The following is a 22,158-nucleotide window of genomic DNA, read 5'->3' as shown; positions in this document are numbered from 1 at the left end:
ATAATCCTATATTTAACATTTCTAGGAATTATCACACTGTTTTCAAAAGTGGCTATACCAGTTGCAAAAGAAGTCATGGGTATGAAATGAATAGTATGGGAAACAAAGGCAGTGTAGTATCTTTGTATGGTGACAAATCATAACTAAGCTTACTGAAGTGATCATTTTAAAATGCACAGAAATGTCAAATCACTATGCTGTATAAGAGGAACGAACTGTGTTATAGGTCAATTATACTTCAAAAACAAACAAATTCATAGAAATAAAGACTGAATAGAAATAAAGACTCTACCAGAGGCAGGGTAGAGGTGAGGAATGGAAGAAGACAGGCAGTGAAAACGTATAAACTTTCAGTTACAAAATAAATAAGTATGAGGAATATAATGGACAACATGATAAATACAGTTAATACTGCTGTATGTTATATATGAAAGTTGTTAAGAGAGTAAATCCTAAGAGTTTTCATTATAAGGAAAAATATTTTTTTCTGTTTCTAAATTTTTGTATCTACATGAGATGATGGATGTATACTAAACTTATTGTGATAATCATTTCATGATGTAAGTCAAATCATTATGGTGTACAGCTTAAACTTATAAAGTGCTGGATGTCAATTATATCTCAATAAAACTGGAAGGAATAATGAGTGGCTATATCATGTTTCATTTCCACTAGCAATGTTTAAGGATCATGCCCTCTTTTCAAGCAATTATTTTTAACACTGAAATTTACTAGCCTTAATAAAACAGACCAATTATGCCTCAATAATGCTGAAATAAAACAGAAAATATTTATAAAAATAATTCTCTAACTATAATAAGTGAAGTGAAGTTGCTCAGTTGTGTCCAACTCTTTTCGACCTCATGGACTGTAGCCTACCAGGCTTCTCCGTCCATGGGATTTTTCAGGCAAGAGTACTGGAGTGGGGTGCCATTTCCTTCTCCAGGGGATCTTCCCGACTCAGGGATCGAAACCAGGTCTCCCACATTGTAGGCAGACGCTTTACCCTCTGAGCCAACTATAATAAAAGAGAAACAAAATCAAAGTAACATACTAAAGTAACAACAATTTTAATATATAAGAGCTAGGGCATAACAACACTCAAAGACAGGATGAAGACCAACGGCTACATCAATTTATAATGAATAAGCCAGGATTTAAGAGAAGATTAGAAGCCATTCTGTGGAAGAAGTATAATAAAAAAAAAAAACAGAGGCATTGGTAGATATAAAAACTAGTGTTAGAATAAATAAGTCAGATATGAATTTGATAAAAGAGAAATAACCTTAATTGAAGTAGTGATACATGCCAAGTTAAATTATAAGCTAACTGAAATAGAAAAAATGAGGAAGTGTGATGTTGTTGCAAATTAATCAAACTTTTAAAAATAAGTATAGCACCAAAGTAATTTTCTATGTCACTTTATAGAAAAGTATTTCTTAGCTTGAAATGTTGAGGCATTCACTTATCTCTTAAAATTTAAAAGCCCTTAGAAACTACAATTGGGGAGAAAGGAATACAGAACAGATTATAAGATGAAATCTTAAAACAAGAAGCCATAGGAAAATTATACAGTAGACTTGGAGACAATTTGAGACTAAGACTAAAGCATAACAGGCAGGCCAAAGATACATAATCTCAGTATGTTACTTTTATATCAATTCCTTATCTTTGGGCTACAGTCATCCATTAGGCTTTTGACAAGATCCCTAAATTTCATGTGCCTCCAATTAAAAATATTTGATTTTGTCTGTTTGTTAAAAGTAGTTTTAATTTTCTTTAATAAGAAAATTGAATGGGTTTGCAATGGGTTTCATTGTTTTTGCAGTAATGATATAATTACTTATGAAAGGAAAATCCAAATGGAGTTGGTATTTTTGAGAGTTTTCTGAAAGGGAGCCAGGAAGCCATTAAGGAAGTATGAGTTATACATGTCTCAGCCTGGATGGAATCTGACCTTTTGACCTGATAAGCAAGTTATTTAGAACATATGCCAGAAACTCAAGATACTTATCAGATCCTTACCCGAAAATAACCAGTAACAGTCTATTTACTTCTAGGACCCCTATCCTAAAACAACTCGTGATTCCTTAAGGATGAATAACAATTTTTTCCAGACAATTTTTAACAATTTCATGGTTTTCTGTTTTTATAATAAGCCCTTGATTCTTTTCCTCAGAACACGCTTTCAGGATCACCCAAATCTGTGTCTCCTGAATTATAATTTTAAGACACCCCCCCCACCATAAACTCTTTTCTTATTTGCAGCCCACTGCACTTTTTTGGGGGGCGGGGTTGATACACTAAAATCCTTTTTAACTATATGCTTGGAGGTGTTATAACACTAAGTAGAACTGAGTAGACAGAGAAAAATGCTAGGCCAACTCTTCATACCCTTTCCTCCCAACAAAACACACTTGATTGACTGGCCCTGATGAGCACCAGTCACACTCCATTATTAGGCTCCCTCTTTCTTCAGATTCGTCCAAATAATGTTAATGAGGGAGGAAGATAGGGAAGAAAATAAAGAACTAGTTTGCAAGTAAGGGAAGAAATAGCAAAATCAGATAGGACAGACAGATATAGGGAAAGAAATGGAAGCACCTCAGGAAAGCAGATATAAATGCAAAAGGATAGTTAAGCAAACAAAGACATCTGGAAAGACTGGCAGAAGTAAAAGAACCTATGAACCGGAGAGAATAAAAAGGTTCCAATGAAACTTGAAATAAGATCCCATTCTAACAAAGGCCATAGTTATCGATTTAAAGCATCTCGAAATCCATGGCCAAGACTGCCCTCTTTAAGCATTTAGCAAAAAGAGCTCCACTGGAGAAAAATAATGGTGGAAAGTAGGGAGAAGAGAGGTGAGAGAAGACGACTAAAGAGGGAGAGAAAGAAGAGAGGCAAGAAGAAGGGAAAAAGGAGGAAGGAGAGGGAAGGGAACAAAAGATATAATACACAATCAGAAAACTGGTCTTCAGCTCCAGGGCACTGATACATGGTCAAGGGCCCTGGTCCTGCCTATTTAACATGGATGGCAAGTTCCTCAAAATTCAATTACACAGCTCTGGAAACCAACTCTCCTGGAACTACTTTTCCACTTTTTCTAGAAACTACTTTTCTAGATCTGTATAAATCCCCAACTATGAAACAACGCGAGCCTCAATAATCAAATAATCACTTCCGATCACTGTTGTTGGCCTAGGACACTTTAATAAACTCTTCACTTTGTTATGTGCTTGCTCGCTCTTGCTCACTTGCTCTCTCTCTCTCAGACCACAGATAACAAAAAGAGTCAATTCAGGCTGCTATCTAGTGACAGTATTAATGACAGATGAAAGTGAGAGAGACCACTTTGCACATGGGCAAACAAACAGACACTTTAAAGAAATAGGGGTCATAAGCATGCTTGGTATCTTTGACGGGCACCCAGAATACTGCCTATTTTAAATATCTCTCTACCGTACTGGCTTACCAGAGTACTTGAAATGTTATTAGAAAAATCTAATCCTTAGGTTAGGCTTTTATATTTCTAGAATTCTCCTTATTAAAATGCAAATAGTCATGAAAAAGTAATAGACTAGGTCTTTGACACATCAGCTTGCTTGCCATCATAACATTAAACAGACAACAGAACTGGCACCAACCGGATAGATAAGCATTAGTGAATAAGGGGAGGAAGAAAAAGTATAATTTACAAAGTACTGTCTAGAGGGAACTTTTGAGTGAATTCCTTGAGAAAAACTGGCACACAGAGATGAGTAAGAAAGCCCTAGGTCCTGGGAGAAGTGGAAGAGGAAACAGAGTTTGAGAAAACTGAAAAAGGGAAGTTCAAATCCCAATTTGGTTTCAGGCTGGCTGGGAGGGTCAACTCCCAAAGGTTATAATCCCAGAGCAGCAGCAGAGCATGAAGCAATCCTGAATACCAGCTCTAATATCTGGTTACCAGAAAGTCTGGGAAAAGCAGGAAAACAAACTCTAAGGCCAGTGATTGCCAAAGACATATATCAAGCACAGTATAGGAGATTTCTAAACCTTTCTGTCACCCTACCCACATTCTTCACCCCAAATCAGATGAAAAACTAATAGGGGAGGGGAGGGGAGGCATGCAGAGAGAAATGTGGATTTGTGTAATTTGTAAAAGTTCTCCAAATGATCCAGATGCTTGTGACATGTATGGTTCCTCTACAGTGACAAGGTCCTTCATCTACCTAAGTCTAATCAGACCCCCAGTCCACCAAAATGATAAGCAGGTCCAACACGCTTTCAGTCCCAAGCATTTCTTAAAATTTTTATATTTGAACTGGAACATGATTTTGATTGCCACCTAGTGGAAGAGACAGAGTCAACCACAAATTAAACTAAGAATAAGCAATCTAAAAGTATCAAATGTTATTTTTTGTATTCTAACAGTTGAAGACAGTTTCCCAAAGTGTGGCTATATGAAAGATGATTTTAGGTAGCACAAGGATAAATGCTATTTTAACTCCTTTGTATTTACTGCAATGTATACTAGAAAAAAGTATAAATGATACTTCATCATTTCACAAATATGTGAAGATAAGGCTATATTAACACTAATTTTCTCAAAGTTAATAAATTGAAAAATACAGTGTATCTGAGATTTATGTATATAAAATGAAATAACCCAAATTTTAGTGGAAATAACAATATTTTAAGATATTCCTGTTTTTTTCCCCTCATCAAATAAGTTCCTGAAATTATTTCACATGAAAATTAGCATTCACTACTGCTAAAGTCCTATAAAAATTTGCTTTTCTTAAGACATGCTTACCTAGACAGTTATCCTATGATTGAAAATAGTTGATTCCCTCTTATTTTGACAAATTTCATTATAGAAAATATACTTCCATTTAATCTAAATGGTTAAATACTCAGAGAACTGTTTGAACTCCTGCCAACCTATTGCAGTGGAATGCACTTTAATGACCTATGTTCTATTGTCACAGTGATCAATTATTTATCATAGAATTTAGAGGTTTCAAGAAAGTTCTGAGCATTTAATCAGCATTCATTAGTCCTTCTATTCACTGATACTAAACATACAAGTGAAAATTACAAGATTCATTTATTATCTTCTCTGATGGCCACTTTAAATGACAATGATGCATTTCTCATGTGATAAACTTCATACTGCTCAAGCTGCTAAAAAAGACTAAACATAAGTATCTGGAAAATGGAAGCGGGATTATCAAGAATAGTTTAAATCAATCCTCTTTCATCTCCTGGATTGGAAACTGCTTAGAGCCTTAACAAAATCAGCATTTTTTTGCCATCGTAACATTAAACAGACAACAAGCTTGTCCACAAATAGGATAGATAAGCAATAGTGAATAAGGGGAGGAAGAAAAAGTATAATTTACAAAGCATTGTCTAACAGAGGGAATTTTTGAGTGAATTCCCTGAGAAAAACTGGCACACAGAGATGAGTAAGAAAGCCCTAGGTCCTGGGAGAAATGGAAGAGGAAACAGAGAAAACTGAAAAACAGAAGTTCAAGGAATAGGTGGGGTTCTTGAATAGTTGGGTATTTACCTAACAGTAACTGCCACATGTCCCACCTCAAGCACTGTTTCTTTCTGAGGAGACAACACTCTGACAGTTTCCTATTTACTCCCCTGGACTCATTTATATATATATTTGCATTATATATAACTTTTTAATGTCTTTACCCAAACAGCAGTATGCTATATACACTGATTGCTCTGCACTTCACATTTTTTCATTTAACAAAATAAGCTGAAGACTTGTTCCATTTTGATATGTAATAAAGTCACTACTTTCTTTTTAATGGGTGAAAAATATTCCATTGTATCAAGGTGCCATAATTTATCCAGTCCTATAAGAAGACATTTTTGTTGTTTTCAACCTTTTGCTATTATTAAAAAACAGTGCATCAAACAACTTTGTACATATACTACTTGACACTGCAAATTAATGTTTAGAAGTGAAACTGCTGGGCCATGTAAACTTTGGCATTGGTTGATGGCATTTTTTTTGGTGAGGGGCAGATCACATTAATTTTGTGGGGTTAAAATTTAAAGAGCATGACACTGTATTTTAGAGTCTTCTAGACTGAGAACAGAATATCCCTTTTTGTTACATGTAATATCTTATTAACTCTAGCATACACATTTAGTCCTTTCTAAAATATGGATGCATCTAATAATAATCCAGGACATCTTTTAATCACTGTCAGCCAGGTGGCAGTCATGAAGATAACTGCTCTTGGTGGCATGACAGGTCATCTGTGGTCATTTCAATGATCAAACCATTTAGAGATCATTTAAGGAAGAAATCAGAGAAGGCAATGGCAACCCACTCCAGTACTCTCGCCTGGAAAATCCCATGGACAGAGGAGCGTGGTAGGCTGCAGTCCATGGGGTCACAAAGAGTCAGACACGACTGATGACTTCACTTTCACTTTTCACTTTCATGCACTGGAGAAGGAAATGGCAACCCACTCCAGTATTCTTGCCTGCCTGGAGAATCCCAGGGATGGGGGACCCTGGTGGGCTGCCGTCTATGGGGTTGCACAAAGTCGGACACGACTGAAGCGACTTAGCAGCAGCAGCAGTAAGGAAGAAATATGAGCCATAGTGTTGTTAGAAAGCTTTTTGTGACACCTTCTGGTAAGATCCGGAAAGTGCAAGCATCAAAACTAAAAAGTGCCAGTGATTTGGAAGAAAATTCTTTCAAGAAATACTATACTATCAATACTCTTAATGGTAATAAGGACAATTTTGTGTGAGCAGGAAAAAATAATGATTTTTGATGACTGCAAGTCAAAAAGTGAATCAGAAGAATCAGACTGTATGTGAAGAATCAGATTTGTAATATTTTAACCAATATATTTTGTTTATATTTTCGATTTTATAATCACACTAGAATTCTAGTAAGTACAAAAATAAAATTCTAAGTTCTAAGAAATTGTTGCATCAGAGGTATGGGCAGCAGTTTATGTTAGTTTTATATTTAAAAAAAAAGAACAACCAAAACTAGTACACCTTTTAATCAGCCGCTCAGATTTGAATAAACACTGTGCTGTTATTTTAGTATTTTAGAGTTTCTCTCATACAGATTTTGCACATTCTTAAGGCTATTCCTATGTATCTTATCTTTTCCTCCATTATATTTTCTTATTAGAATGCTATTGATTCTTGCCTATTTTGTAAACAACCACCTTACTGAATTGTTTTTTTATAAATTGTTATTATAAATTGCATTTATAATAATTTTTCAGTGGATTCTTTTGGATTTTCAAGGTAAGGAATGAAATAAATTTTAAACTCTAATTATCTTCAACTACCTGCTGGAATTTAAACTCAGAGAAGGTAAGGATCATGAATTATTTTCACTGTTCTATTCCCAGCACTTCCCATACTTGTGCTCAGCTGCCCAGTCGTGTCCAACTCTTCGCAACCCCATGGACTGTAGCCGGTCAGGATCCTCTGTCCATGGGATTCTCCAGGCAAGAATGCTTGAGTGGGTTGCCATTCCCTCCTCCAGGAGATCTTCCCGACCCAGGGATCGAACCTACATCTCCTACATTGGCAGGTGGATTCTTTAATACTGAGCCACCAGGGAAGCCTGACTTCATGTAATACGTTGCACAGATCAGACAATCAATAAGTATTTGTTACATGAGTCACATGCATATTACTTCATAAAACTTACCTCAGCCATCCCTGACAGAGATAACGGAGTTTAGTCTAAAAAGTCAAATACAAGTGAGAAAATGTATTCATATATATTCCCTTTTATATACAAACATACAGATCCTGTAAGAAATTAGATATTTTATAATAAAATCTCTATATATTTGGTTATAATGAGTTCTATTTTAATAACTAAAAGTCTTAATTTTGAAATAAATTTTTTATTTTGAACACTTACCTTTTAGATCTTATATCTGATGAATCAAACTGGATATTCATAGGTCCAGGATTTATTTCATGATCTCCCTCAGGGATGAGAAGATGCCTAGAATCACTATCCATATTTGCCATTTTCCTCAGACTCTAGGCACTAAAGAAGTCAGTCCTGTAATAAATCAGAAAAGAGAAATAATATAAAGTTTAATATAAGAATTATTTCACTACTGATAGGTAATACATTTGCATGTATAAGAAATAAAAAAACACAGGAATTTGAAGATATCTTAATGAGATATGCCTAAAATACTCATATTATCAGAAACTTGCTAAGTTGAAAAGGAGTTACTACTTATTTTTCAGCTTAATAAAAAAAGAAGCAAGGCAATCCATTTCCAGTAATAAAACAGATTAGACTATCTGGGCTCATTTTCCGGCAGAAAACTGAAAATACTGGGTAAAATATAAAAAAATTTTTTTTGAAAATAGTAAGGAAAAGCAGGCCATTTGTAGGTGAATTTAAGGAACACAGAAAGTAACTAGCAAGAACAAGTTGGTTCCATTCTGAAGGTATTCGCTGTGCCAGGAGAAACTGTGCTGGGGTTTTCAACATGTTTTGGAATAGCAGGGAAATAAAAGACAAACCCCAAAATTCATCCAAAGGAAGGAATGAGTGTAGTAAGAAATCACCCCCACCCCTACTTTCAATACAGCTGTGACTACAGAGCGCTTCACCATCAGATTAGGAGTTAACAGGAAGTAATTCCAAAGAAAGGTAATGCCAAAGAATGCTCATAGTACTGAACAATTGCACTCAACTCACACGTTAGCAAAGTAATGCTCAAAATTCTCCAAGCCAGGCTTCAACAATATGTGAACCATAAACTTCCAGATATTCAAGCTGGTTTTAGAAAAGGCAGAGGAACCAGAGATCAAATTGCCAACATTCACTGGATTATCGAAAAAGCAAGAGAGTTCCAGAAAAACATCTATTTCTGCTTTATTGACTACACCAAAGCCTTTGACTGTGTGGATCACAATAAACTGTGGAAAAGTCTTCAAGAGATGAGAATACCAGACCACCTGACCTGTCTCCTGAGAAACCTATATGCAGGTCAGGAAGCAACAGTTAGAACTGGACATGGAACAACAGACTGGTTCCAAATAGGAAAAGGAGTACATCAAGCCTGTATACTGTCACCCTGCTTATTTAACTTATATGCAGAGTACATCATGAGAAACGCTGGGCTGGATGAAGCACAAGCTGGAATAAAGATTGCCGGGAGAAATATAAAAAACCTAAGATATGCAGATGACACCACCCTTATGGCAGAAAGTGAAGAAGAAATGAAGAGCCTCTTGATGAAAGTGAAAGAGGAGAGTAAAAAAGTTGGCTTAAAGCTCAACATTCAGAAAACTAAGATCATGGCATCTTGGTCCCATCACTCACGGCAAATAGATGGGGAAACAGTGAAAACAGTAGCTGACTTTATTTTCTTGGGCTCCAAAATCACTGCAGACGGTGACTGCAGTCATGAAATTAAAAGATGCTTACTCCTTGGAAGGAAAGTTACGACCAACCTAGATAGCATATTACAAAGCAGAGACATTACTTTGCCAACAAAGGTCCATCTAGTCAAGGCTATGGTTTTTCCAGTGGTCATGTATGGATGTGAGAGTTGGACTATAAAGAAAGCTGAGTGCTGAAGAACTGATGCTTTTTAACTGTGATGTTGCAGAAGACTCTTGAGAGTCCCTTGGACTGCAAGGAGATCCAACCAGTCCATCCTAAAGGAGATCAGTCCTGAGTGTTCATTAGAAGGACTGATGTTGAAGCTGAAACTCCAATATTTTGGCCACCTGATGCGACAAGCTAACTCATTTGAAAAGACCCTGATGCTGGGAAAGATTGAAGGCAGGAGGAGAAGGGGACAACAGAGGATGAGATGGTTGGATGGCATCACTGACTCAATGGACATGTGTTTGAGTAAACTCCAGGAGTTGGTGATGGACAGGGAGGCCTGGTATGCTGCAGTCCATGGTGTTGCAAAGAGTCGGACACAACTGAGTGACTGAACTGAACTGAAAAGTGCCTCACTCCATCACAAGAGAATTGCAAACAAGTTTTCTTGACACTGACCACAGCCTGTGTGTGTGTTTGTGTGTTTCTGTGTGTGTGTCTGTGTAGAGGGAAATGTTATACACTACAAACTGCACCTCATAGATTTGCAAGGTGATCAAAGAACACTTAAATCTATGAACATAATTTCAGGTTACTTGCTTGGTAGAGCTTATAGGTAACTGGCTGAAGCAAATGTAAATCTTTTCTTTGAGGATCCAGAAAACACTGATCCTAGGCCTCAAAAAAGGCTTGCAAACAATTTTTCAAGAACAATGAATAGTACACTGTCAACAATAAACCAACATATAAACAAACAAAATGCTATTAGTGAGAACCAGAAGAAATAGCAGAAATAGCTTCACAAAGGCTTCAACCACATTCTTATTATCAGAATAAGATTATAAAACAATTATGCTGATAAAAAAAAAACAAAAAAACAATTATGCTTCCTACCTTTAAACAAATAAAGGAAAAAGTGGATATTTTCAAAAAGTAAAAGCATGTTTGTAAAGGACTAGAGTGAACACTTAGGCCCAGATAAATAACAACAAAGAAAAAAAATAATAAAACAAAACATAATAGCCAAAATTTAAAACTCAATGGATGTATTTAAAAGCTGAAGAGAGGATGCTGGCAACATGGTAGAATAAAAAGCTCCCTTTATCTTTTCCTTTCAAAGTACGACCAGTAACACATCTATAACACAACAGAAGTGCCTCCACCCAGCACACTAGGATACTGGAGAATTCCACACATCTGCACATCTAAGAGTGAGCAGACTAGATAGGATATTTAGAAGAGGGGGAAACTGAGGGAGGGAGAGACCGAGGGAAGGGTGATGGTGGTGTCTGTAGTCCTAGCCCTCCAGCTGAGCCGCTGAGACTGCAGCCCCGAAAGGACTGGACAGCAGCAGGGAGGTGGGCACACGACTCCTGCCTCAGCAGCCGCCAGGAACACAGAGGCCAAGACGGAGAACCTTACGACACTTCACCCAGCATAGAGGCTCTCTTCTCCCTCCCCCTGCAATGCCAGAGCCTGTAATTCAGGAGATCCTGGATCTGAGGTAACGGAGCACCATCCTGGCTATAGCAGAAGGCAAGGCACCAACAACCCTGGAGGCACAAGAAGCGGTACTGAGTGCCCAGGGTAACACTGCCGACAGAGGTGATAGAGGGTGGAGAGCGAAGATTCAAAGATAACTACAGGTAGTTCAGTTAAGAGAAGCCAAAAGATCGTGCACCACTTACTGGAAAACAGAAGAAAGGCCTCTAACTTCTAATCTATTGAATCTGTTATAATCAAGCAAAAAGGTGTTTGCCACTTGAAATTTGTCTGTGGAGAAACAGCTCATTAGGCACCGTGAACCGCAGTAACACTGCTGCTGCTGCTGCTGCTAAGTCGCTTCAGTCGTGTCTGACTCTGTGTGAACCCACAGACGGCAGTCCCCCAGGCGCCACCGTCCCCGGGATTCTCCAGGCAAGAACAGTGCAGTGGGTTGCCATTTCCTTCTCCAATGCATGAAAGTGAAAAGTGAAAGTGAAGTCGCTCAGTCATGTCTGACTCTTCGAGACCCCATGGACTGCAGCCTACCAGGCTCCTCCATCCGTGGGATTTTCCAGGCAAGGGTACTAGAGTGGGTTGCCATTGCCTTCTCCGAACACTGCACTACAAAATGACAATTCTCCAAAAACTAAATGTAAAGTAATGAAATATTGTGACCTAATTGAAACAGATTTAAAATATTTGTCATGAAGAAACTCAACAAACTACAAGAAAACTCAGAAAGGCAGATTCAATGAGCTCAGGAATAAAATTAATGAACAGAAGTAATACTTTAACAAAGTGATTTAAACTCTAAAATAGAACTAACTGAAAATTCTAGAGCTGAAGAATTCAATAAATGAAATGAAGAATGAATTACAAAGTAATGGAAATAGAGCAGACTGGATAAAAGACAGAATTGGCAAGCTTGAAGATAGAAATCTAGAAATAATACCAGTAGGAGAGGAGTAGAAATAAGATATTTTTTTAAATCAGAAAATTCTACAAGAGCTGACCGACTCTTTAAGGAAGGACAACATTAGGACATTGGGTATCCCAGAAAAGAGAGAAGGGGACAGAGTTTATTTAAAGAAATAATAGCTGAGAATTTCCCAAGCCTGTGGTAAGAACTGGATATACAAGTCTATGAAGCTAGGAGAACACCTAATTACCTCAATGCAAAAAGATCTTCTCTAAGACACATCATATTAAAACTGTCAAAAGGGGTTTCCCTGGTGGCTCAATGGTAAAGGACCCGTCTGCCGATGCACAAGACATGGGTTCCATCCCTGATCCAGGAAGATCCTACATGCCAAAGAGCTACTAAGCCCATGCACCACAACTATTGAGACTGCTCTAAATCCTGGGAGCCACAACTACTGAAGCCCACGTGCCCAGGCATGCATGCCACAGTGATGAGAAGCCCTTGTACCACAACTAGAGAGCAGTTCATGTTCGCTGCAGCTAGAGAAAGCCCATACAGCAATGAAAACCCAATAAAGCCATAAAAAATAACAACAAAAAACTGTCAGAAGTGAATCACGAAGAAAAAATTTTAAAGGTAGCTAAGGGAAAAAGGATAACAACCTATAATGGAACCTCCATTACACACAGAAAATCCTACACTGCCACCAGATGTCATTGATGAATTCAGTAAAGTTGCAGTATACAAAATTAATATACAGAAATCTGTTGTTAATTCTACACACTAATAATGAATTACTCAAAAGAGAAATTAAGAAAATAAGTCCATGTACCACTGCATCAAAAAAGAATAAAAAACCTAGAAATGAACTTATCTAAGGAGGCAAAAGACCTATACTTGGAAAACTACAAGACACTGATGAAAGGAATTGAAAATGACACAAATAGATGAAAAGATATACCATGTTCATGGGTTAGAGTTAATACTGCTAAAATGACCATACTACCCAAGGCAATCTACAGATTCAATGCAATCACTACTAAAATACCAAGGGCCTTTCTCACAGAACTATAGGAAAATAATTTTAAAATTTGTATGGAAACACAAAAGACCCTGAATAGCTAAAATAATCTTGAGAAAGAGAACAAAGTTAAAAGAATAATATTCTTTGACTTCAGACTATACTACAAAGCTACAAAAACAAATAATAATAAAAATCAAAACTATGACATAGGCACAAAAACAGACAAACAGGTCAATTAAATAGGATAGAAAGCACAGAAATAAACCTATGCACTAATAGTCAATTAATCTATGACAAAGGAGGCAGGAATATACAGTGGAGAAAAGAATTTTTTTCAAAAAGTGGTGCTCAGAAAACTGGACAACTACATGTAAAAGAATGAAATTAGAACATTTTCTCACACCAAATACAAAAATAAACTCAACATGGATTAAAGACCTAATATAAGACTGGAAACCATAAAACTCTTAGAGGAAAACATAAGCAGAACATGCTAACATAAATCACAGCGTATTTATTTTATCTGTATGCTAAAGCAAGGAGAAGGGGATGACAGAGGACAAGACAGCTGGATGGCATCACTGAATCAATGGACATGAGTTTGAGTAAACTCCGGGAGATGGTGAAGGACAGGGAAGCCTGGCGTGCTGCAGTCCATGGGGTCACAAAGAGTTGGAACGTGGCTGAGCAACTGAACAACAAATGCTAAAGCAAAGGAAATAAAAGCAAAAATAAATATGACCTATTCAGACTTAAAAGCTTTTGCAGAACACGAAGGAAACCAGTGACAAAACAGACAGCATACTAAATGGGAGAAAATATTTGCTAATGGTATGACTGATAAGGGGTCAAAATTCAAAATACATAAACAGCTCATACAACTCAACAAAGAAACCAAACAACCCAATTTAAAAATGGGCAGAAGACCTGGACAGACATTTTATAAAGAAGACATACAGATGGCCAACAAGCACAGGAAAAGATGCTCAATATCATTAATCATCAGGGAAATTCAAAATCACAATTAGATATTACCTCACACCCATTAGAATGGTTATCATCAAAAAGGTAAGAAATAACAAGTCTTGGTGAGTATGCCGATATAAGGGAACCCTTATACACTGTTGGTGGGAATGTAAATTGGTGTAACCACTGTGGAAAACAGTATGGCTATTTCTCAGAAAAACTAAAAATAGAACTACCATATGACTCATCAACTCCACTTTTGGGTATATATCCAAAAAAAAAAAGAAAATGTTAATTCAAAAAGATATAGGTACCTAAATGGTTAGAGCAACATTACTTATAACTGCCAAGACCTGGAAGCAACCTAAGTGTCCATCAACAGATGAATGGATGGATAAAGAAGATGTGGTATATGTACAATGGAACACTTTGCTGTTTATTTGCTAAGTTGTGTCTGATTTCTTTGTGACCCAATGGATAGTAGTCCGTTAGGCTCCTCTGTTCATGGGATTTCCCAAGCAAGAATACTGGAGTGGTTTGCCATTTCCTTCTCCAAGAGATCTTCCCGACCCAGGGGCTGAACCTGGGTCTCCTGCACTGGCAGGTGGATTCTTAACCACTGAGCCACCAGGGAAACTCTAGATATTTCCTTAGTAAGTAAGTAGGTGGTAGTCACTCAATCATATCTGACTCTTTGTGACCCCGTGGACTATAGCTCACCAGGCTCCTCTGTCCATGAAATTTTCCAGGCAAGAATACTGGAGTGGGTAGCCATTCTCTTCTCCACGGGACCATCCCAATCCAGGGATCAAACCTGGGTCTCTTATGTTGAAGGCAGATTCTTTACTATCTGAGTTACCAGAGGAACCCTAGGCATTTCCTTACTATATCTCTTTGTGATCCCATGGACATATCTGACTCTCTGTGACCCCATATATTATAGCTCACCAGGTTCCTCTGCCCATGGAATTCTCCAGGCAAGAATACTAGAGTAGGTAGCCATTTTCTTCTCCAGGGGATCATCCCAATCCAGGATCCAACCTGAGTCTCCTGTGTTGCAGGCAGAATATTTACCATCTGAGTCACCAGGGAAGCCCTAGGTATTTCCTTAGACAGCAATAATCCTTCTAGCATCAGTGAAACAGAGGAAAAGTCAATAACCAAGTCACAGTAGGGAAAAAAGTTACCTGCTTAAACAGTGGTGGCAATACATGGTTACACTTACATGGTTCTGACTTACTTTGCTAACCAATGCTCTCCATTGTATTGGTTCCTAAACTAAACTAGGATGTGGCTGAATTTACAAATAGGATTCTTTTAACTCCCAGAGATGATACTTTCACTGATTATTGAATGTTAGGAAACCAGAAAAGAGGAAAATCTAGAAAGGTTCTTAAATTTCAGTCAGCCTTAATAAAAAGTAGTAATCAGGGTTGAGGAAAATATGAAGGATATTCAGGAATTGACATAAAAGTTCCAGTTTAATCACAAACATCTATTTTTTTTTTCCTGAGCAAACCTGAAATTTGCATTGTCAAATTAGCCTTTTATTCCAAACAAGTATAAAACTGCTATTTCAATGATTTAAAATAAATCGTGAATGAGTTCAAAGTTCAAATCCAAAGTTCCCAGTGCCTTTCAGAAATTTAATAATATTCAAATAAATATGAAGAATTGTAAGAAAATTGATAATTTTCAGTTGCCTCAACTTTAAATCCCCCCAGAAAGCTGTCTCAAAGGAAATTTAATATCTTTTTTGAAAGTCTTGATGAGAACTATAAGATATCTTAAAATCTGATGAATTAGGTTGAGAGGTGAACTGGAGTTTCATAGCTAATATTACAGGATAGTGCTCTCAATGATTGACTAAACTGTTAAATATTCCAAAGCATTATTTTTGTCATAGACTAACACTAATACAGGAAACTAAATACACAAAATGACATAAACAGACATACTCAACTTCTATTTCATTCAGTCCTCTGACCTTGAAAACAAAGTCCCAGATGCAAGATTAACGTCAAAGATAAGTCATTTAATAATGAGACCCTAATCATTTAAGATTGGTTTTAGTATGGGGTCTCAAGACAAAAACAGCTTATTAATAACTTGTTTGCTAATACCTATGCTGAAACATTATCTCCACAAAAAGAACATAGAGAACAACAAAAGGAAGTTCCTGTAACGTCTTTTAAAAGGTATTAACCGTGAGCATTATCATATTTCAAAGAATGTCAGTCCTTTCCACTCCAGGTTCAGAAACTTCCTTTCACAATTCTTTGAGAAAGCAAATTTATAGTACTGGGTTGGCCAAAAAGTTCCTGCGGTTTTAAAGCAAAAACAGAAGACACATTTTTCATCATTTTCACCAAGAACTTTACTGAACAACATATTCACCAATTGCAACATATTCACCAATATGCAGATGAAACTACTCTAATGACAGAAAGTGAAGAGGAACTGAAGAGTCTCTTGAGGAGAGTGAAAAGGAAATGAAAAAGCCAGTTTAAAACTCAACATTCAAAAGACGAAGATCATGGCATCCGGTTTCATCACTTCATGGCAAGTAGATGGGGGAAAAGTGGATGCAGTGGCAGATTTTATTTTCTTGGGCTGCAAAATCAATGTGGACTGTGACTGCAGCCACGAAATTAAGACGTTTATTCCTTGGAAGGAAAGCTATGACAAACCTAGAGAGCATATTAAAAAGCAGAGACATCATTTTGCCAACAAAGGTCCATATAGTCAAAGCTATGGCTTTTACAATAGTCAGGTACAGATGTGAGAGTTGGATCATAGATAAGGCTGAGCCCCAAAGAACTGATGCTTTCAACTGTGGTGCTGGAGAACACTCTTGAGAGTCCCTGGGACAGGAAGGCAATCAAACCAGTCAATCCTAAAGGAAATCAACCCTGAACATTCACTGAAAGGACTGATGCTGAAGCTGAAGCTCCAATACTCTGGCCACCTGATGCAAAGAGCTGACTCATCGCAGAAAAGACCCTGTTGCTGGGAAAGTCTGAAGGCAGGAGAAGGGGCAGCAGAGGATGAGATGGTTGGATGGCATCACAGACTTGATGGACATGAGGTTGAGAAAACTCTGGGAAATAGTGAAGAACAGGGATGCCTGGCATGCTGCTGTGCAGGGGTCCAGGGGGTTGCAAACAGTGGGACACAACTTAGTGACTGGATAACATTCACCATTTTGTTTCACTACCTTCTGACATTTTTCGGGCAATTTTATAACTCCATCGTCCCAAAGCTTTTTATCTTTTTGAGCAAGAAACTGTTTCAGGTGCTTCTTACAATCTTCCAGGGAACTGAAAATTTTCCATTAAGAGAATTTTGGAAGGACTGAAATAAATGGAAATCTGAAGATGCAGTGTCTGGTGAATACGGCAGATGAATCAGACCTTCCCAGCCAAGCTGTAACAGGTTTTGTCTGGTCATCAGAGAAATATGCAGTCTTGCGTCATCCTGATGGAAGACTATGTGTTTTCTGTTGACTAATACCAGATTCTTTCCTTTGAGTGCTGCTTTCAGTTGGTCAAATGGGGAGCAGTACTTGTTGGAATTAAGAGTTCTGTTTTCCAGAAGGAGTTCATAGTAGAGACCTCCCTTCCAATCCCACCGTATACAAAACATCATGTTCTCTGAATGGAGATCAACCTTTGGTGTGGTTGGTGGTAGTTCATTTCACTTGCCCCATGATCTCTTTCATTCCACATTACTGTATGGTATCCAATTTTTATTGCCCATCACAATTTGTTTTAAAAATGGAATTTTCATTAAATAGAGAATTGAATGCAGAAATATGGTCAAGGTTTTTTTGCTTAACTTACATGGAACCCAAACATCAAAGCAATTAACACAACCAAGCTGGTGCAAATGATTTTCAAAGCTTGATTTGGATTTTCTGAGCATGTTGGCTATTTCCCTCATGATATAAAGTTGACTGTTCTCATTAGTGTCTCGATTTGATCACTCTCAACTTCAACTGGTCTACCTGAACGTGGAACATCACCCAGCAAGAAATCTCTAGTACTGTACTTCCTTGATGGCTCAATGATTACAGAGGCCACCTGCTAATGCAGGGGACACAGGTTTGACCCCTGGTCTGGGGAGAGTCCCCGTGCCACTGGGCAACTAAGTCCGTGTGCCACAATTACCAAGACTGTGCTCTAAAGGCTGGGAGGCACAACCACTGAGCCCATGTGCCGCAACTACTGAAGCCCGTGCACCCTAGAGCCTGTGCTCCACAACAAGAGAAGCCACTGCAGTGAGAAGCCCATGCATTGCAACTAGACAGTAGCCCCTCCTCTCCGCAACTAGAGAAAAGCCCACACAGCGACAAAGACCTAGCATAGCCATAAATAAAGAAAGAAAGAAAAGAAAGAAAGAAATCTCCAGTACTAACCACAAACCATTTTGTCACATTTGATCAGTCATGCCACCTTCTCCACACACTGCACAAGTCTATTCTTGTGTTTCAGTTGCCTTTTTACCTTTCATGAAATAATAAAGCATAAAATGCCAAAAACGTTGCTTTTTTCCTTCCATCTTCAATATTAAAATAGCTACACAAAAATTCACCAATTTTGATGAATTTTTTTTTTTTAATGCACACTGACATGGCAGCTCTTACAATACAATCTAACAGAACTGTTTCAAATGAAGTTAAAGACAACAAAGCACTACTACAGCATCTCACAGAAAACAACCAAACGAAATTTTTGGCCAACTCAATACATATGCCAAGATGCTAGCAACAATCTGCAGTAACAGGCACTGGCTTTTGCCCAAAGAAATGGATTATGAACCCACCATATAAGTATTTATGAGTGAGAATTACTATTAACAAATACTTCTGCATATGGTAGAGCTTTAGATACTACATTTATATTCAGTTTACCAGGCTGGGGGTTGATAATTTTTTTTTTTTTTTTTTTCTGTAAATGGCCAGATAGTAAATATCTTAGGCTTTGCCAGCCATACGGTCTGTGCAACTACTCAACTTTGCCGTGTAGCACAAAAGACAATATATAAATGAGTAAGCATGGCTGTGTTCCAGTAAAACTACATAAAAAGTAAATACATTCAGCAGTGGGCCAAGTTTGGTCATGGTTTACGCACCTATCCAGTATGCCAATATAAAAGTAAATAGGGGACTTTCCTGTTGGTCCAGTGGCTAAGAATCTGTGTTCCCAATGCAAGGGGCCTGGGTTCGATATCTGGTCATGGAATTAGATTCCACATGCCACAACTAAAACATCCCACATGCTGCAATTAAGACCTGATGCAGTCAAATAAATAAATATTAAAAAAAAAAAAGCAAATGGAATCATATCATTAAAAAGGCAGCCTGGTGAAAGCAGTTTTGTTATGTATATGTATGTTCTTCTATGTATTGTAAGTCTGTAACTTCTATAAAGTCCAGTAATGGACTTATCCCAACCTCTTCCTTATGAATTGCTTAATGGTCAACCAATAGGAGCTATAATATTTAAATTCTGATGAAAGCAGTTTTGTTATGTATATGTATGTTCTTCTATGTATTGTAAGTCTGTAACTTCTATAAAGTCCAGTAATGGACTTATCCCAACCTCTTCCTTATGAATTGCTTAATGGTCAACCAATAGGAGCTATAATATTTAAATTCTGATGTGACAGTTGGATCAACAAATCCTTCAAGAGGTGTAAATTTGACAGTGCTGGAAGAGAATGTGGTTTAATAAAGAAATTACCAGTTAAAACAATGCAGTAGCACCAAAAAACCTATCCTCCCACACTGGGGAACTCTATTATAATGCTCTAAAGTTATGTTTAGGGAGGAAAAAAGAAAGAATACTGGTATACTGGTAAAGGACTTAAATTTAAGTGTATTATAAAATGTTGGCCTGGTAGATTTTTAACCTATTAACGATTTTTTTTTTTTTACTTTTATGGTCATATCTCCTTAAAAAAAAATACTACTATAAATCATTATTTTAATTTGTAATTCATGCATTCCCATCCTCCTATGCTGTTTGTCTTTTACTCTAACTATTCAGGGTATTATGAAAATCACAATAAACAGCAACTACTTTTACGTATGTAACTGAGATATGCAGCATTTAAGATTGAGAGAAGAAATCTAAGGCTAAAGGTTCTCAGAGCTCTAGTGGGCACACAGTGGGAAAGCTGAACTTTGTTTTCTTCCAGTCAAAAAATCTATAGGTGACATTTTAGTTTGCTACTGATCTGTCATCTTAACATGAAGTTTGTAGATGTTTGTGATGCAAGGAGATTTTTGTTCAAGTTAAAACAAGGTTTCTTTAACCTATTGGAAAGTTTAAGGGCTTCCCAGGTGGCCCCTGTGGTAAGGAATCCACCCGCCAGTGCAAGAGAGGGAAGAGACGCTGGTTCGATCCCTGGCGCAGGAAGAGTCCCTGGAGAAGGGCATGACAACCCACTCCAGCATTCTTGCCTGCAGAATCCCATGGAGAGAGGAGCCTGGAGGGTTACAGCCCCATAGGATCGCAAAGAATCTGAAAGGATTGAAGCGACTTTGCACCCACGCATTGAAAAGTTTAAAAGCCTTTCCCTTCAGGGGTTGCCTGGTTACCTTGCATATGACAGCAGTAAAAAGATAAAAGGGGGAACAGATTAGAGTTTGCTAATCTACTGATCGCAGCAATAGATTAAGGCAAGGCTTGAGAGTCACGAAAATTAGGTTTCAGTCAATAACTGGTTGTCTGGTGGTGAGCGAGTCAATTTCTTCATCTTGGTGGGCCTGACTTTTCTCATCTGGAAAGTCTCAACGCACTTGATAGCAACTCTCAACGACCCCTTCAAGCTCTGCTATTTTAAGACAGGAAGATGTCAAGCCACCTACTATCAGGGCACTAGCTCTCACAATCGAGCCGGGGGTGGGGGTTGGGGAGAAGAGTGACAAGGACTTACTGGTCTGGCCCTCACTCCCCACCCTTCGCCCCCGCCATCTGCGGCCCGAGCTCAAGGCATCAAAGGGGATCCCCCGCCCCCACTTCCCCTCTCTAGCTCTCTCCTACTCCCATTACTATAATTCTCCCAATTCTCCACCTCCCTCCTCTCACCTGGGTCTTCACCCACTGTAACCTTGCCTTTTCCTTAAGGCTCCGGCAGACACGACTCCCACAGCCCCTCGAGTTCTCCCAGGCACGGACTGAGTCCCGTACTTTGCTCGCACCCGAACCCTGCAGGAGCGCGCGCCGCCCCTCCGGACAGGACTCCACGGGCCCCAGCTTTGGCCTCACCGCTCCCGCAAGAAGCCACCGTTCCGACGCGTTTCCCCAAAGAACTTCCCCGAGTGACAGCCCGCTCCGATGCAAGCTCAGTCGTTCAGGCCGCTTCTCCCCTCTTCCCTCCGCTCCTTCCCCGGAGGTGAGTTTGCAAAACCCGGAACGTGCTCTACCTGAGCAGGCCAAGCCCAGAAACTCAGAGCGTTTGGCGGGAAGGAGTACACCCCTTCCCCAATCTTCTCAACTTGCCACAGCGAGGCTTCTAAGTCCCCTGGACAGGAAAAGGCAAAGGCCTAGGTCGCGGGGGCCGGCGGGGGATGGAGTTCTGAGAGCACCAAGCCGGCAGCCGCAGTCAAACCTCCCGCCGTCGCGGACTACAACTCCCAGAGGGCTCTGCGACAACCAACACGCCTCCCGCCGCAGAGCCCAACCCACCCCCCTCCCCCCGCCTTCAGCTTCGGCTTTTGCTTCGGCTTCAGCTTCAGAAAGAGGGGCGGCCCGGGTGGACAAATCGCTCCCCCCAGCCGTGTGACGTCCGCGCTGGAGTCTGTTGTACGTCCGAGGCCCTTTAAGGCGTCGAAGTGGAGGGACGCGATCTCCTGCAGTCGGTACCACCCCCGAGGCCACTGAGAAAAGGCGGATGTGATATTTCCATCTAGCGCAGACTTCCCACTGTCTCTTATTTCAGGATGATGCTCTGTACTCTCATCACGTGCTTGAACCCTATGGATACCAAGGGAAGCTGGTTTGAAAAAAAAAATGTTGAATTGGCACTTTTCCTTCCTTGTGTAGACACGTAGGCTTTTTAAAATTTTTAACGTGTTGGCAAATTACTCACAAGCCTGAAAGGGGATTTGGGAGGATTTTAAGCACCCTCTCCCCATCCCTAGCAGTTTCTCCCAGAGCCACCCCAAATAAACATACAACT

At 38.8% G+C, this 22,158-nt stretch overlaps 1 protein-coding gene across 6 annotated transcripts in view; it reads right to left on the bottom strand.

Moving 5' to 3' along the window:
• The window catches only part of SLC38A9 (solute carrier family 38 member 9), an 80,350-nt gene extending 58,687 nt beyond the window's left edge, over positions 1 to 21,663 (bottom strand). The window contains exons 1-2 of one of the 6 annotated variants that reach the window (XR_006337780.1): positions 21,404 to 21,663; positions 7,916 to 8,062 (exon numbers count right to left, since the gene is read on the bottom strand). Coding sequence is in view for 4 of the 6 variants with exons in the window: in XM_043887272.1 (XP_043743207.1) it covers positions 7,916 to 8,028 (113 nt within the window). In the remaining 2 variants the exon portion in view is untranslated. The other 5 variants (XM_043887272.1, XM_043887271.1, XM_043887273.1 and 2 more) reach the window with 5 other exon arrangements.
• Between the last annotated feature and the right edge of the window lie 495 nt (positions 21,664 to 22,158).

The sequence above is a fragment of the Cervus elaphus genome, chromosome 25, assembly GCF_910594005.1.
Source record: "Cervus elaphus chromosome 25, mCerEla1.1, whole genome shotgun sequence".
NCBI classification, from domain to species: domain Eukaryota; kingdom Metazoa; phylum Chordata; class Mammalia; order Artiodactyla; family Cervidae; genus Cervus; species Cervus elaphus.
Note: the sequence above shows the minus strand (reverse complement) of the source record. Positions and strands in the feature narration are given on the sequence as shown.